Here is a 14,889-nt window from a genome sequence, read left to right as displayed (position 1 = left end):
GGCTTCATAGGTCATGTTTTCTAGACCTTTAATCATTCTTGTCGCTCTTCTCTGTACCCTTTCCAATTTCTCCACATCTTTCTTGAAATGTGGCGCCCAGAACTGGACACAGTACTCCAGCTGAGGCCTAACTAGTGCAGAGTAGAGCGGCAGAATGACTTCACAAGTTTTGCTTACAACACACCTGTTGATACCTGTTGATAGAAAAGACAAACAATGAATGAAGGGGTGTTTAAAGTGTAGGGTCTTCTGTTATCCATGATCCTGGGATGGACATTTGCAACGTGTGTGTCACGCTCAGCAGTACACTCATGGATCCATGCTGGTATAGGAGGTGGCCTTACTGTGTGGCTGCCACAGCCACTTATGCGGGAGGGAGGAGGAATGCACCCATACACACGTTCCTGTGCATCCATAGGTCGACACAAGGCAGTTTACATCAACTTCGGTTTATAATGCGCGCCCACCTTTAATCTGGAATAAGCGCGTCCACACAGTGCTCTGCACTGAAACACTCAAACCTGCCTCTAGATAGGGAATGTGGCACCAACGCGAGCCGCGCGCAGGCGCTGAACCCCTGAGGAAGACTACATTTCCCACCCGCCCCTGCGAGCCCACGTGACAAGCGAGGTCCAATGGGAAGTTTCGGGAGGCCCGTATATCCTCCCCCGGGTGGGGGGGCCCCTTCCTTTCGCCTGGGCGGCGCGGCTCAAGATGGCGGTGCAGATCTCCAAGAAGCGCAAGGTGAGGGCTGCGGGAGGCCCCTGGTGGCGCTGGGGCCCGGCAATAGCGGCTGGGCTGCGAGCCGGGAGATCCCGGCAGGGGCTGGGCAGCGAGGCGGGGCCGCCGGGGCGGCGGTGGGGGCGGATGGAGGCGGATGGAAAGCCGGGCCCGGCCGGGCGCAACATGGCGGCTCCCTGCGGCTGGTGGGGTCTGGCCGGGCGCTGCGGGGGGGGGAGGCTGGGCTCCGCGCGCCAGGTGGAAAGCGGCGCCTCGCTGCTCTGTTCACGGGCCCGGGTTCTGCTCAGCGCCGGGCACCTGGGCTCCCCGCGTGGGGGCAGCGCGGCTCTGGGGACAGGGGCTGAGTAATTGCGCCTGTCTCCCTGCTGCAGGGCAGGCAAGGAGGCGCTGGAGCTGGCAGAATGAAACTCACGTTTTCCAGTGAACTTGGGGAGAGGCGTTTAGCAGGGGTGGAGAGAGGAACGATTAAGGCCCTAGTCGCCCCAGGGGTAGTACTTTGGGGTGAAACCCTCTAGTGCCCATAACTAGCACAGATGCAGCCTTAGGACCCAGTCCTGCAAAACTTCTGACCAGGTATAGTACTTGCTGTCAGGTGTTTTCAGGGCCTGCATTTAAGCATCAAAGCTACTACTAGATTGGGGCTAGTCTGACATAATTCATATCTGAAAATGGACACTGACTAAAGTAGTATGGGTTTTTTAGATAACTTTTTTTTACCTGCTTGTGGTTGAAGTCCTGGTCTGGCTTGGTGCTTAAGGATTAAACTAACCTTAGCTGTGTAGTCACTAAAGCAGGCTGAAGGCAAATTTAGGCTTGCATAGTGAGGCTTGTTATGTTATTGCCTCTGTTACTCTATGAAGAAAGAGAGAGGCAGATTCTGGAGCTGTTCAGCCAGCACTTTGTCAGCAATACAGCTTTGATCATAGTTTAACTTGTTCTGTATCTGTTTTAGTTTGTCGCTGATGGTATCTTCAAAGCTGAACTAAACGAGTTTCTGACTCGTGAGCTGGCTGAAGATGGGTACTCTGGAGTAGAGGTCCGAGTTACTCCAACAAGGACTGAAATTATCATCCTTGCTACCAGGTAATTGAAAGGTGCTCCTTGTTGTGTCACAGCTTTTGGCTACAGATGAACACTGTGAAACTTGTGCCTATATCTTATCATATTTCTTTGGAAAGATAGTAACCAGAAAGAAATGAAACTTAAGAATTGGTGTATAAATGTCCATATAATATTGAAAACTGCTTTGTGACAAGGTTAAGTTGTGAAATAGTTTGAGTGACTGTCATTCCTATACAGTCATTTAAAACTAAACTTGTTACGGTAAAACTTGTGCATTGTCATGGAGAAAAATTAAATCCTCAAATAGGTGTTCCTTCTTGCCTGCAGATTCCAATAACCATGTTTAATTTATTTAGAACACAAAATGTTCTTGGTGAGAAGGGGCGCCGTATCCGTGAGCTGACTGCTGTTGTACAGAAGAGGTTTGGCTTTCCAGAAGGAAGTGTTGAGGTAAAGTGGCTCTTCTTTTATTGTTCTCTCCTCTGATGGTACCTTAAAATGAGCCTTACTATTGCTTTTGATTGATTTTAGAAAAGGCTTTATTTTACATAAGAATGGCCATACTGGGTCAGGCCAAAGGTCCATTTAGCCCAGTATCCTGTCTGCCAACAGTGGCCAATCCAGATGCCCCAGAGGGAGTAAACGCAAAAGGTAATCATCACATGATCCCTCTCCTGTCACCCATTTCCAGACAAACAGAGGGTAATAAGTATTGCAGGATCTAACCTTCATGAATTTATCTAGTCCTTTTTGAACCTTGTTAAAGTCCTAGTTTTCACAATATCCTCTGGCAAGGAGTTCCACAGGTTGACACTGTGCTACGTGAAGAAAAACTTTTGTTTGTTTTACACCTGCTACCTATTAATTTCATTTGGAGACCTCCTCCCCTAATTCTTATATTATGGGAACAAGAAAATAACTTTTCTTTACTTTTTATACACCAGTCATGACTTTATAGACCTCTATCATATCCCTCCTTAGTCTCCTCTTTTCTAAGATGAAAAGTCTGTTTTATTAATCTTTTTTCATATGGGACCCGTTCCAAACCCCTAATTATTTTTGTTGCTCTTTCTGAACCTTTTCCAATGCCAATATATCTTTTAAGAGATGAGGTGACCATATCTGTATGCAGTATTCAAGATGTGGGCGCGCCATGGTTTTAGGAGGACAACAATTTAAACATTGCATGTGTGTCTGCATATGTTGCCAATAGTCATTACGTAAGATTTAATAGTATTGGTTATGAGGGATTAGGTTAGGGGTTGGCAACCTTTCTGAAGCAGAATGCCAAGATTTTAACCCTCCTGCCCTGGGCACCCCGTGGACCATCTGGCTCAATGCAAACCTTCCTGCAGGCCACCAGTTGCTAATGAAACTCACCATTAATTACATAATTACACCCGAGCTATTTCACTAGTGCTGCATCTAGGGAGAACAGGGTAATTTAAATTATTAAACAGACAGTGTTTTAACTTCCTCATGTTATTTTATCAAACTTCATTTTAAATAAAGTAAAATAAAAATATTAATTTATGTCCAATACAAAAGGTTTTCTTTTTTGGGTTGGGGTCACTGACCCACAGAAAAATCTGTTGGGAACCACACAAACGAGAAGCAAAAAATCCACTCATCTAGCTCTCCAGCCCCATGGGGTGAGGGGATGGGACAGGGAGGACTGAGGTTCAGGGCTTCCCATAAGCCAGATTTACTTTTCTGTGGTACCATGGTTAGTGGGATCCAACTCCTGGATTAGATTTTCACTTTTCTCTCTGCTGAAGAAGATGCATTTCTAATAAACTAAGTAGGGGGACTTTGTTATGACCTGTAGCAGTTTTGAGTTAAAATGGATTCTGGCTAGTGATTGCTAATGGTTCTTATCTCTTACTTCATGCAAAACTGACTTCTACTGATTATTGCAACTAATTTGTGGAACTTGTTAGCACAAGATACCTTTAAGGCCTAGAGTATAGCAACAAGAATTTAACAATAGTTTTCAAGGACTTCAAAATGGCCATTTGTAGTACTGCTGTCTGATGGAGTTTAGAAATCAACTTTTTCCTTTGGGTAGACCAGTCCATAGTTGTCTATCACAGGGTTTCCTGCATGCTCCTCTGAAGAATCTGCTGCTGTTGAAGATGGAATATAGGCTTTGAGGGATTGCCGTAGCTTCTGTTAATACAATTGACTTTTTTCCCTAATGGCATAAGGCTAACTGCTTAGATTAAATTTCACTGGGAGAAATTGCTTGGTGAAGTGTAGCACATTGACTTTTGTGCTATGTTCAGGGCACACTGCTTTTAATCTCACTTGCTGACTGTAATCTCTTTAAGATTTCAGTTGAACCAGAGTGCTGGGCATGTCTGGTAGGATGATCCTCCAAGTACAGCTCAGTGTGCCAGGCCCTGCTGGCTGCATCACCAACACTGTCCATTCTTGGGCAAGCTTGGAAGAATGCACCTCCAGGCCTGCCAAATGTTCTGGGCCCATTTGGTAGGACTGCACCAAGCATGCCTTAATGGTGCCTTGGTTTTCAGTGGAGTGTCACTAGGCTGCCTCGGCTCAACATGAGGCACCAAAACGGTTAAAAGCCTGTAATGTCTAAGGGTGAAGACCCTGCAGGTTTGTAAGTATCAAGAAACTAAATGGGTTATTGAGTGCAGAGGAGGGGGGAGCACAGAGGGCAGCTGCAGCTCCTGTCATCTATATGCATGGATATCTGATAACCTTCATTTGTAACACTGTTCCTGAGAACTCATTCCTTATTTTGTAGCTCTACGCTGAGAAGGTGGCCACAAGAGGTCTGTGTGCTATTGCCCAAGCAGAGTCCCTGCGATACAAACTTCTCGGAGGTTTAGCAGTGCGTCGGTAAGTGTATTAAAATGGTCTGTACATGTAATGGAATAAACACTGTTAGAAGCAGAATCTGGATTCTGATCTGAGTTTTGGCTCTGGCATTGAGGAGAATTCGTGTGTGTGTGTGTGTGTGTGTGTGTGTGTGTGTGTGTGTGTGTGTGTGTGTGTGTGTGTGTGTGTGTGTGTGTGTGTGTGTGTGTGTGTGTGTGTGTGTGTGTGTGTGTGTGTGTGTGTGTGTGTGTGTGTGTGTGTGTGTGTGTGTGTGTGTGTGTGTGTGTGTGTGTGTGTGTGTGTGTGTGTGTGTGTGTGTGTGTGCGCGCACTAGGGCTAACACATGCATTACACAAATTAAATTAGCACCCTCCATCTATATTATGGTGATCCTATCTGATTTTTTTTCTTGAATGATTTAAATCTGGGTGGTCAATAATTTTTAAAGAGGCCACTTCTGAAATTTGTGGAAGGGGTGGGGCCAGGAGACATTATGCTTCCCTGCCCACAGACTCTTATTGGCCTGGAGGTGGGAGAGCAAGTGAAGTCTCTGCCTCCCACCCCCACTGCCTAGAGAGAATTGCCAGCTGTTAAAGACAGCTGGTGGTTCCTCTTAGACTGTGGTAGGAGAAGACTTAGCACGCTCCCCCTGACCTGAGGCCAATCCGGGTCTGTGGGCGAGGGAGCACGAGAAGTCTCCTGGCCCTGCCCTGCCAGGGGCATGACATGGCTAGAGAGAACTACTGACTATTTTAAAACAGCCAGTGGTTACCTCTGGCTCCCGTGTACCCCTGGCGGGGGAAGAGACTTAATGTGTTCTCACCCCAGCTGCCCTGTAGATGGGGGTATTTGGCCAGCCAAGGCGGTCTTGCCCACACCTGGTGTAAATGCACATTGATAGATTTTAAAAATCTACTTTTGAAATAAGAAAAACACTGCTACACCAACTTCAAATAAATTTTAATGAGCATTTACTTGAACTGCCATTTCTGTATATAAACCTAAGTCTCTCAATGGCACATGGGATAACTAAGTATTAAATACAATATGATTTGATATGGGCTGTCAAAATTGGCAATAAAATGAGTTATACTTTTTAATACAGAACTTGTCATCTTAACCTGCCCCTTTCTTAATTCAGTTATGTCAAATGTGAAAAAATTACATGTACAGCCACTTGCCAGGAATGGTGGGAAAGAAAATACTAACAAAAATGGTGTTTTTCAATCTCAAACAAATCTGTCTAGAAGCTGAATTGTGATTAAATGGCCTGTGGTCACACGTTTAAGATCCCTTCAGTGATGATACAACCACGAGTCAGAAAAGGATGTTATCCTGTTATGTGCATCCTTCTCAGTGTCATGTTCTATGAGGCTGTGCTCGGGTACCATAGCAGGATCGTCCTGTTCACTGGATGATTTAGAGGCATTTGTCTGAGAAGGGATTGAGAACCAGCATTTTCTACTTTAAAGTATTTCAGTTACATAATAGGCTGTCCATGCAAAAGTGACCAGAGGCCCATTGTGCTTAGCAGTGCACATGCCCATCACATCTAAGGTGAAACAGATAGAGATGTTAAATTTTGATTAATCAGCGAATCAAGTAGTCAATGGTATTTCCATTGACTGCTCAATGATAAGGGGGGCACTTGCTTATCCCACTGCGCCTCTGCCTTTGAAATGTACAAGAGCTGCCTGTGGCGCTTGCACATTTCAAAGGTGCAGCAGTCAGGATCCCATGCAAGCGGAGACTGCTTTGGTCACTGCTTGTGCTGTTCCCCCGCTGCACCTTTGCCTCCCCTGCCCCCACCCCATGAAGACAGTGCTGAGGGGGGGAGCTGGATTTTAAGCCGGCTCCCCCCAGCACTGGCACCTGCTCTCCCCCTCGGCTCCCCCCTCCTACACCCTCTTAGTGTGTCTGATACAGAGGCAGCAAGGAGCTGGGGGGAGTGACTAGTCAGGTAGTTGACTAGTTGCTTACATCCCTAAACAGATATAGAACAGACTGGAGCTCAAAATGCTGAAATTGTAGTCTCTCACTTTTGAAAACCTTTGGTGAAACTTGCCTTTCATGAGCTGGAATTCAGGAGCAGAATTTTATGATTAGGGATGTTTTAGGCAATATGTTGCAGAAGTGTCATGTCTTAGTTGCACAGTACATACACAGTGACCCACCGAGTGGCTCTTTTCTCTCCCCAAAGAGCCTGCTATGGTGTCCTCCGCTTCATCATGGAGAGTGGCGCTAAAGGTTGCGAGGTGGTGGTATCCGGTAAACTCAGAGGCCAGCGAGCCAAGTCTATGAAGTTTGTGGATGGTTTGATGATCCACAGTGGAGACCCTGTAAACTACTACGTTGATACAGCTGTGCGCCATGTCCTTCTCAGGCAGGGTGAGTGTTCAGAGTATGTATTCCCTTGTATTTGCCTGGCTCCTTTTTATAGTACTTGGTACTAGACAATTCAGGCTGTTGGCATGCTGCTGCTGCTGCTGCTTGGCTACTTCCCTGTTGTCAACTGCTACAGGAGTGGTCCTTTCCAGAATTCCAGTGTACTTTCTGTTGTACAGAGTATTTAGCTCTAACCACTGCTAATTATTGGTACCTGTAGTGCTGTTTTGTCTTTTGAAATTACAGTAATTTCAATTGTCCGACCTTCCTTTATCTGATATTCCGTGTTGCCCGACCTACCTGCGGCCGCCCAAGACAATTGTGCAGGTGGCGGAGCATGGAAGGGAAGGCGCTGGGCAGTGCAGAGACAAAGGCGGTGAGAGAAGAGGGAGCACGGCCATGTGGCAGGATGCCGGAGCCCAGCTGCCCCTTTCCCCTGAAGGTCATGGGGCGCCCCAATCTCCCCCATCCTCTACAGCCAGTCGTGCTGCTCCTGACCTCCCCTATCTCTCCTGGCCAGCCACAGGGCAGCGCGACTGGCCGGGGGAGATAGGGGAGGTCAGGGGCAGTGCAGCTCCTTATGAACTAGCCGAGCGGCACCTGATGGGGAAAAATACTTTGGACTCTGCAAGGTATCTTCCGTATTATCTGACATTTCGATTATCCGACCATCCTTCAGTCTTGTTTAGGTCAGTTAATTGAGATTCTACTGTAAAGCTCTTACAGACTGGGGCTATCTTTTTTCACACATTTTGTCTAGCATGGAGTATCATGTGCTCTTGGTTAAACTGCCTTCAGCTGCCAGAAATTCCCAATTAGCATGCTATGACTGATGCTTAAAAGTATGGTACCAAGGTCAGCATGTCAGCTGGCTTTTTTTTCCGGTAGCAGCATTGCCTATCAGCAGTTGTCACCTTGGATATGCATACAAATATATTCAGAGTTTCCAATTTCCAGAAAATACATCCATTTTCACAGTGCTGAGTAAATTGTTTTGGTAACCCCCTGTCGGAGTATGTCAGACAATATTATCCCAATTATGCAGATGGAGTAAAAGTGGGATTTGTCAGTGTTTACACTGTAAGTGGCAATCAGGTTTTCTAGTCAGCTAGACTCTGCTGCCTTTTGGTGTAAGGCTAGATGGTCAGAAATGGACCTTAAGTGACCTGAAGTAGGAAAATAGGCCTCCTTGCTTCAAGATGAAGTCTTGCTTAACTCGTGAAGTCATTCTGCCGCTCTACTCTGCACTAGTTAGGCCTCAGCTGGAGTACTGTGTCCAGTTCTGGGCACCACATTTCAAGAAAGATGTGGAGAAATTGGAAAGGGTACAGAGAAGAGCGACAAGAATGATTAAAGGTCTAGAGAACATGACCTATGAAGCCAGGCTTCATGAACTGGGCTTGTTTAGTTTGGAAAAAAGAAGATTAAGGGGGGACATGATAGCGGTTTTCAAATATCTAAAAGGGTGTCACAAGGAGGAAGGAGAAAATTTGTTCCTCTTGGTTTCTGAGGACAGGACAAGGAGTAATGGGCTTAAAGTGCAGCAGGGGAGGTTTAGATTGGACATTAGGAAAAAATTCCTAACTGTCAGGGTGGTCAAATATTGGAATAAATTGCCAAGGGAGGTGGTGGAATCTCCCTCTCTGGAGATATTTAAGAACAGGTTAGATAGACATCTGTCAGGGATGGTGTAGACGGAGCTTGGTCCTGCCTTGAGGGCGGGGGGCTGGACTCGATGACCTCTCGAGGTCCCTTCCAGTCCTATTATTCTATGATTCTAAGATGTAAAGGAGTCTTAAAGATTTTTGCCTCCAAACACTGAGGTTTGTTTTAGGTACTTTTATTGAAGGATTTGCTCCATGTGATGACCTGGTGTGAGGACAAAGTTTTGGAACTCTCTCTAGCCAGAAGGAAAGGCAAGGCAAACCAGTTTGCTGTCCCAGTTTGAGTACCTGTGTTACAAAGCTGTGTCCACAGTGCATTCAGGGGTGAACCTCCCAGCCCTGCAGTGTGGATAAAAACAAAAGATTTTTATTTCAGTTAGTTGGAATGTTTTTGCAATTCTGTTTAATATACAAAATAAGGCCTAAACTTATTGTAATTTCACATTTAAATAAAAATATGCTGAATCCATAAGTAATTTGAGTTTAAAGGTGCTTTTTCTATATAGGGAGAATTAGAGAAATGTTTACTTTTTGAAGTCAAGCTTTAAGCCTGCCACAACTAGCAATGAACAATGCTAAGCTCTTGATTCTGTGGGGGGACCTAGGAATGGTGCGCTACTGGTGTGCAAGAAACTGGCAAAGTAATTTATAAGGCTGCCACTTTAAAAAATCTTACACCTCATTTGAGCATACTTGAAATTTTCCCCTTGGCTGACCTGAAATAACCTGTGATTCACTAACAGTTAATTCCTCTGTTTAATAAATCTTTTACTTATGTGTAACATTCTGATAAATGTTATATGCTGTTAGATATTTAAATTCTATTTACCATTCTGATGCAGTTTGATGCAAATCATGCAAAAAGTTAAATAAGATCATTCCACTTACTACCATACTGAAAATGTATAGTTAAGAATCTGAAACTAGAAGCTAAATCATTCTTAATTGTACATTGTTGTGGTTTCACCTTCTAGGTAGTAAAAGCTGTAGTTAGAGCCCTTAATACAGGCTTGTTTACATTAACTAATGAGCGCACCTTTCTGTTGCAGATAACTGAAGTACAAATGGAAAAATTGTTTAAAACTTACTCTTTCAATCAAGACTTTCCACTTAGTGAATAAATCACTATTTAAATTGCCCTGATTGATCAGTCCACCTGCAGCCAGGGGAGGCAGACTTGAACTAGTGTGCTAAAAGTAGCAATGTACATATGGCTACTCAACCCAGCTTTCAAATTTTGGGGCAAGGGGGTCAAGTCAGATGGGTATGAGCCTCTCCTCCAGCCTGAGCTATAATGTCCATGCTACAATTTTTACTGTGCCAATTTGAGCTCTGCTGATACAAGTGTGACTCCATGGGCCGAGAGACTTGCTTCCAGTGGCACTATACTCATCCTAGATGACTGAAAAGCTAGAGGAGTTGGAAAGACTGAAATCTGACTGAGGAAAGGGATTGCAAGTCACTGCTCTAAGCTTATTATCTACATAAGCCCTATTCCTGCAAAACATTTGGGACTTGAGTTCATGAAGTACCAATGAAACCAGAGTGTTCCCATCCCAGATCTCTGATCCTCCTGGGGCACCTGGCAGAAACAAAATGCAAGCCTAGGTACTTGTACTTATTATCATAGGAAAAAATATCAGAAGGGAAAATATTTTAAGAAGCCTTTCAGGTCTATATCAGGGCTTGCCGAACCGCAGTGAGCCCTGCTCGCCAGCCACACTGTCCGGCGATCTGCGCATGTGCAGATTGCCCGAACCTGGCTCTTCCGGGTTACAATCTACTCGCCACGGGCAGTAGATTGTATTATTTGTCAAGCCCTGTATATAATTAAAGCTTCTAAAAGAATGTAAACTTTTTTTAGTCAGGTTGTATTCAAGTGATTGCCACATGTCAGCGCACAGTCCTTCAATATGACACAAGAGCAGTTAGCTTACCTGATATCCCTTCAGTGATGATACGATGACGAGTCAGAAAGGGCATTTCTTGTGTAAGTGTAGCCTGTTCAGTGCCATGTTCTTTGGTACTGTGCTTAGGGTACCTTAGCAGAGTGTCCTGTTCATTGGCTGATTTAGAGGCATTTGTCTGAGAAGGGATACAGAGAATATTTTATAACTTAGCACAGAAGTGTATGTTTGAGTGGTGAAAGCTTTCACTGAATAAACATGATAGCGTTTTAGGACTTGTTCAGCATCTAAGTGCATATGGAACATCTTGTAAATGCAGTGAGTAGTTAAAACAATGCATTGTTTTTTCAGGTGTGCTTGGTATTAAAGTGAAGATTATGTTGCCGTGGGACCCAAGTGGAAAGATTGGACCCAAGAAGCCCCTGCCAGACCATGTCAGCATTGTGGAGCCCAAGGAAGAGATCTTACCTACCACTCCTATCTCAGAGCAGAAAGGTGGCAAACCAGAACAGCCAGCCATGCCTCAGCCAGTTCCCACTGCATAATGGTAAGTGACCTTGCTCTCTACCTCTGAAATGGTTGAAAGTTGTATGGTCCTCATCAGAAATCCTTTTTATTCCAACAGAGAAGAGGGCTACCACTCCTCATAGTATAAATTGATCTTCTGGAGTCTGGGGAAAAAAGGTGTGATGTGCTGATACAAAGAAGCACTGACTGACCTATTCACTCCTTTATGAAAAGACCATCATGTGGCTATGTATTTGCTTACCTCCATTTCTATAGTGCAACCAGATTTGGCTGCAAGGTCACTTGTTGCAGTGCAGTGTCTGAGGTGATGGATAGAAAGTAAGGGCAGTAAGTCAGGAACCTAGTGTTGTGGTGGCTGAGGCCGTTGTGATGAGTGAGAACTGTAACTCCCTACTAAGCCAGAAATATCAGCCCTTCCATGAAGATATGATGACGAGTCTGAAAGAAGACCTCTTTGTCCAAGTGTCCTGTGCCATGTTATGTTTTATATCCTGGATTTCAGGACCTTGGACTTGAGTCTTCAACTGATGACTTTAGAGGCATTTGTCTGAGAAGGGTTATTAACAGAGTGTTCAATAAGGCTTCATTCACTAAAGGTGAAACTCCCACAAAAAACTTCTTGGAAATCCTTGCCCCAAATTTCCCATGATGTTATAACACTGATTCTGTGCCCTGACCTTTGTCCTTGTTTTTCTTTCTCGCTGGTATATTGGATAGATTTATATGATCTTCCAAAATAAGAGCCATATATTATGCAATATAAAATGAGAAAAGATAGTGGCAACTGGCAACTCTAGATTTCTTTTATTGCAGCTTTCTGAACTGTATGCTTGGGTGATAGCTTCTAAACCTAGTTAACTAATTAAACAAGCCATAAAGATTAGGTAAACTACACTTTTTTAGCAGCATCCAACATAGCAAACAGCTTGGGAATTAACTTGTCAAACCACACTTTTACTAAAAGGCAGAGAGTCTTGAAGAATGATGCATTGCAGAGTTTATCCACATTATTCTTCAGACATACCTACATCTTCATCCACATGATTTTCTCCTAGTAAGCAGTTTTACTTGTTTCATTCTTGCAATGCTTAAATGTGATTTCTTCAAATATTCCCAGATAGGGCTCTCTTGCACCCAGAAGCCATGATGGTTTTTCTATGGCAAAAGTGTGAGCTGTGTGTATTGAATAGGGATATTAAGAATCAGGTATTTAACTAGTTGTATAGTTGATAGGATTTTTATCAACTACACAATTAGTTGATGGGGAAGGTGCTCAGTACCAGCTCACACTTTGTCTGGGAGCTACCCCCACTGCAGCTCTGCTGTTTAAGTCAGTGCCTCTGATACAGAGGCTTGCCGTGTAAGTCGACTGCTTACATCTCTAGTGTTGAATAATGTCTTCCCTCTTTCTTTCCAGTTCACTCCTGTTTCTTTCCAGTCCACTCCTCTCTTCCTTTTTATGCTGCCTCTGTCCTTTCCTATATGATTGTTTGTGTTCTTAGGCACAACCCGCTTCAGATGACACAAAGTGAATTGTGCCCACGAAAACTCATGATACTATCTGTATTTTTTGTTAGTCTCTAAAAGGTGCTGCAGGACCATTCACTGTTTAATTTTGTTTTGTTACAGACTAACAAGGCTACCCCTCAGACTTTTAAACATGTTTCTCAGCAGACTAACAGGAACAAGGTCCAGAACTTTTAAGGACCAGCTGGTTGCTAGGCTGTACAGAGCCATTAATTCATTTTTGAGACTGTGTGGGTATGCAGCATGTTTGAGACAGAATCTAATTGTAACCTTATTTTTAAATGAGAAATTTAGTATCAATTTTAAACAAATCAAAATCCATTTAAATATAATTCCAATTTAAATAAATCTGATTTTTTTTTTTTTATTTAAAAACATTATTTTTATTCACCCTGGTAGAAGTTACTGGAACACAAACAACAATACATTGATTTTAACTTGTAATATGAAGGCTGTAACTTGTCTGGGAATGGCTTGCAGTCCAGTGAGGACTTAGGATAATTTTGGCTTAGGATGTCTAATAAATTTACGGTGCTTACTGAAATTAGTGCTCACAAAGTGTTTTGTTTTATTTTAGGGTTTTCAACACTTGGAATGAGAAGTGGACACTGGCCCATGAAAGGATCTTAATAAAATCATAAAAGACAGTGTAATGTGGAGACTTTTATTTTGACCAGTGTAGGTCTTCAAAGGTTTTGCCTCCCAAGTTCTCTGTGGAAATGTATTCATCCCCGGCTTTCTTTTTTCTTCGAACTTTTGGAGTGAATCTGTCAGTTCTCCGTTAATAAACTTTTGGAGATTTTTACACCCCTAGTTAACAGGACACAGCAATGCTGAAGTGAAGACTCCTCTAAGCGCATTTCAGCAACTAAGATTAATGCTTCTCTCCCCTTCTTCCCCCCCCCCTTAAACTAACTGGCAGAAAATAAGTGTCAGAGTCAGGACTTTAATTTTGTAAGTCCTAAGAACCAGTCGGTGGCCATGGTTTTGCCCAGTGGCAGAGAACCACACCAATCTGGCCTGATCTCTTTATCTTGGGATTTGTGGGTTCACAGTGCAAATCCTGAGATGCAACTGTTCTTAGTATCTAGGAGTTGAAGGTTGTTCTATGTGGCACTGAAAATAGCTTTTTTTAGATTTGCAGTAAAAACTTTAATTTATATGTTTTAGGTGATCTCTGCAAGAGAGGCCTTTTAGTAGATTGACTCTTGATTCTATGGGATAAACTGAAGTAGACCTTATTTCTAAAATACGACTAAACTGTTCCCTAACAAGAGAAATTGATTCGTATTTATTCAGCGTGCTAAATCTAACTCTTCGCATTAGATTGCTCTGAGAGTTCAAGTTAAGAGGTATGAATTTTCTCTCATTTAAACCTGCCTCTTGTATATGCCCTGGGCCACTATTTCTCATCTTGCAGGGGGTTTGGGAGACATGCTCATGAGCCTCAGCGGAGGAGAACAAAAGGCAATCCAAAGCACAGAGTCTTGCTGCCTTGTTTTCCACGACACTTTATCCATAAATGTCAATTTTTCCTGTCAGCTTCTTTCAAGCACATGTTTATAGAGGTGTATCATTGATACGTTTACTCTTTTTTGTGTTTTTTTCAAATAAGAGATCGCAGCTCAAACACTGCAGCAGGCAAACAATAACGGGATGGCATTGCTGCTTCCCCATGTGAGCATTGGAGAATCTGTTCTAAGTGGGTCATGTATCAAAATTATTTGGCATACTGGAGTATACTAAAAGTAACACTTAAATGATACAGCAGAAGCTATTTTAAGGCTGTTCAACAATCGCAAATATAATATATAAGAGCATCCCGCTAAGGAGCCATGTCTGTATGTTTGCACTAATGTAGATACTAATCTACAGGTTTTCAACCATGGATTTCACAAGCTCCAACTTCATCTGAAGAAGTATGTGGTACTCATGAAAGCTCATGATACCATGTTTTGTTAGTCTTTAAGGTGTTACTAGACTATTTGTTGTTTAAGTTAGTCTGTAACTGGAAAAACTCAGCTACCCCTCTGAAACCTCATTTTATGTTAGACAGGAAAGCATGATGTTATCTCCATTCCTAACATTGGATTTAGTGTGTCAGGCTATCTACAAGTTTTTGAGCACAGTGGAAAGTGGGATCTCTGGATTATAAATGTTTTAGGTACTTTAAATCTGGTCTCATTTAGATGCCTCTTAATCTACATGTAGCTGCCACAAACTGAAGTATG

The 14,889-nt window shown here is 43.4% G+C and overlaps 1 protein-coding gene and 3 non-coding genes across 4 annotated transcripts; all 4 read left to right on the top strand.

Annotated features, from left to right (window-relative positions):
- Positions 1 to 652: 652 nt before the first annotated feature.
- Positions 653 to 13,305, top strand: RPS3 (ribosomal protein S3). Its single transcript, XM_006130859.4, has 7 exons — positions 653 to 744; positions 1,694 to 1,824; positions 2,160 to 2,253; positions 4,574 to 4,668; positions 6,848 to 7,035; positions 10,955 to 11,150; positions 13,236 to 13,305. The coding sequence occupies exons 1-6, from the start codon at positions 715 to 717 to the stop codon at positions 11,146 to 11,148; spliced, it is 732 nt and encodes a 243-aa protein (XP_006130921.1). The 5' UTR covers positions 653 to 714; the 3' UTR covers positions 11,149 to 11,150; positions 13,236 to 13,305.
- Positions 5,941 to 6,089, top strand: LOC112547073 (small nucleolar RNA SNORD15). The gene has a single exon (XR_003090815.1). It is a non-coding gene; the product is annotated as a small nucleolar RNA SNORD15 (small nucleolar RNA).
- LOC112547072 (small nucleolar RNA SNORD15) lies at positions 10,643 to 10,790 on the top strand. The gene has a single exon (XR_003090814.1). It is a non-coding gene; the product is annotated as a small nucleolar RNA SNORD15 (small nucleolar RNA).
- Positions 11,545 to 11,687, top strand: LOC112547074 (small nucleolar RNA SNORD15). Its single transcript, XR_003090816.1, has one exon. It is a non-coding gene; the product is annotated as a small nucleolar RNA SNORD15 (small nucleolar RNA).
- Positions 13,306 to 14,889: the final 1,584 nt, after the last annotated feature.

The sequence above is a fragment of the Pelodiscus sinensis genome, chromosome 1 (genome assembly GCF_049634645.1).
Source record: "Pelodiscus sinensis isolate JC-2024 chromosome 1, ASM4963464v1, whole genome shotgun sequence".
Classification (NCBI taxonomy): Eukaryota; Metazoa; Chordata; order Testudines; family Trionychidae; genus Pelodiscus; species Pelodiscus sinensis.
This window is presented reverse-complemented; position numbering and strand designations above follow the sequence as displayed.

Excerpts from the sequence above, each read along its gene's own strand:
- RPS3 (XM_006130859.4), top strand. The coding sequence starts at position 715 with ATGGCGGTGCAGATCTCCAAGAAGCGCAAG. Across the intron at positions 2,254-4,573 it reads TTCCAGAAGGAAGTGTTGAG|CTCTACGCTGAGAAGGTGGC; the intron begins GTAAAGTGGCTC and ends CTTATTTTGTAG. Across the intron at positions 7,036-10,954 it reads CCATGTCCTTCTCAGGCAGG|GTGTGCTTGGTATTAAAGTG; the intron begins GTGAGTGTTCAG and ends TTGTTTTTTCAG.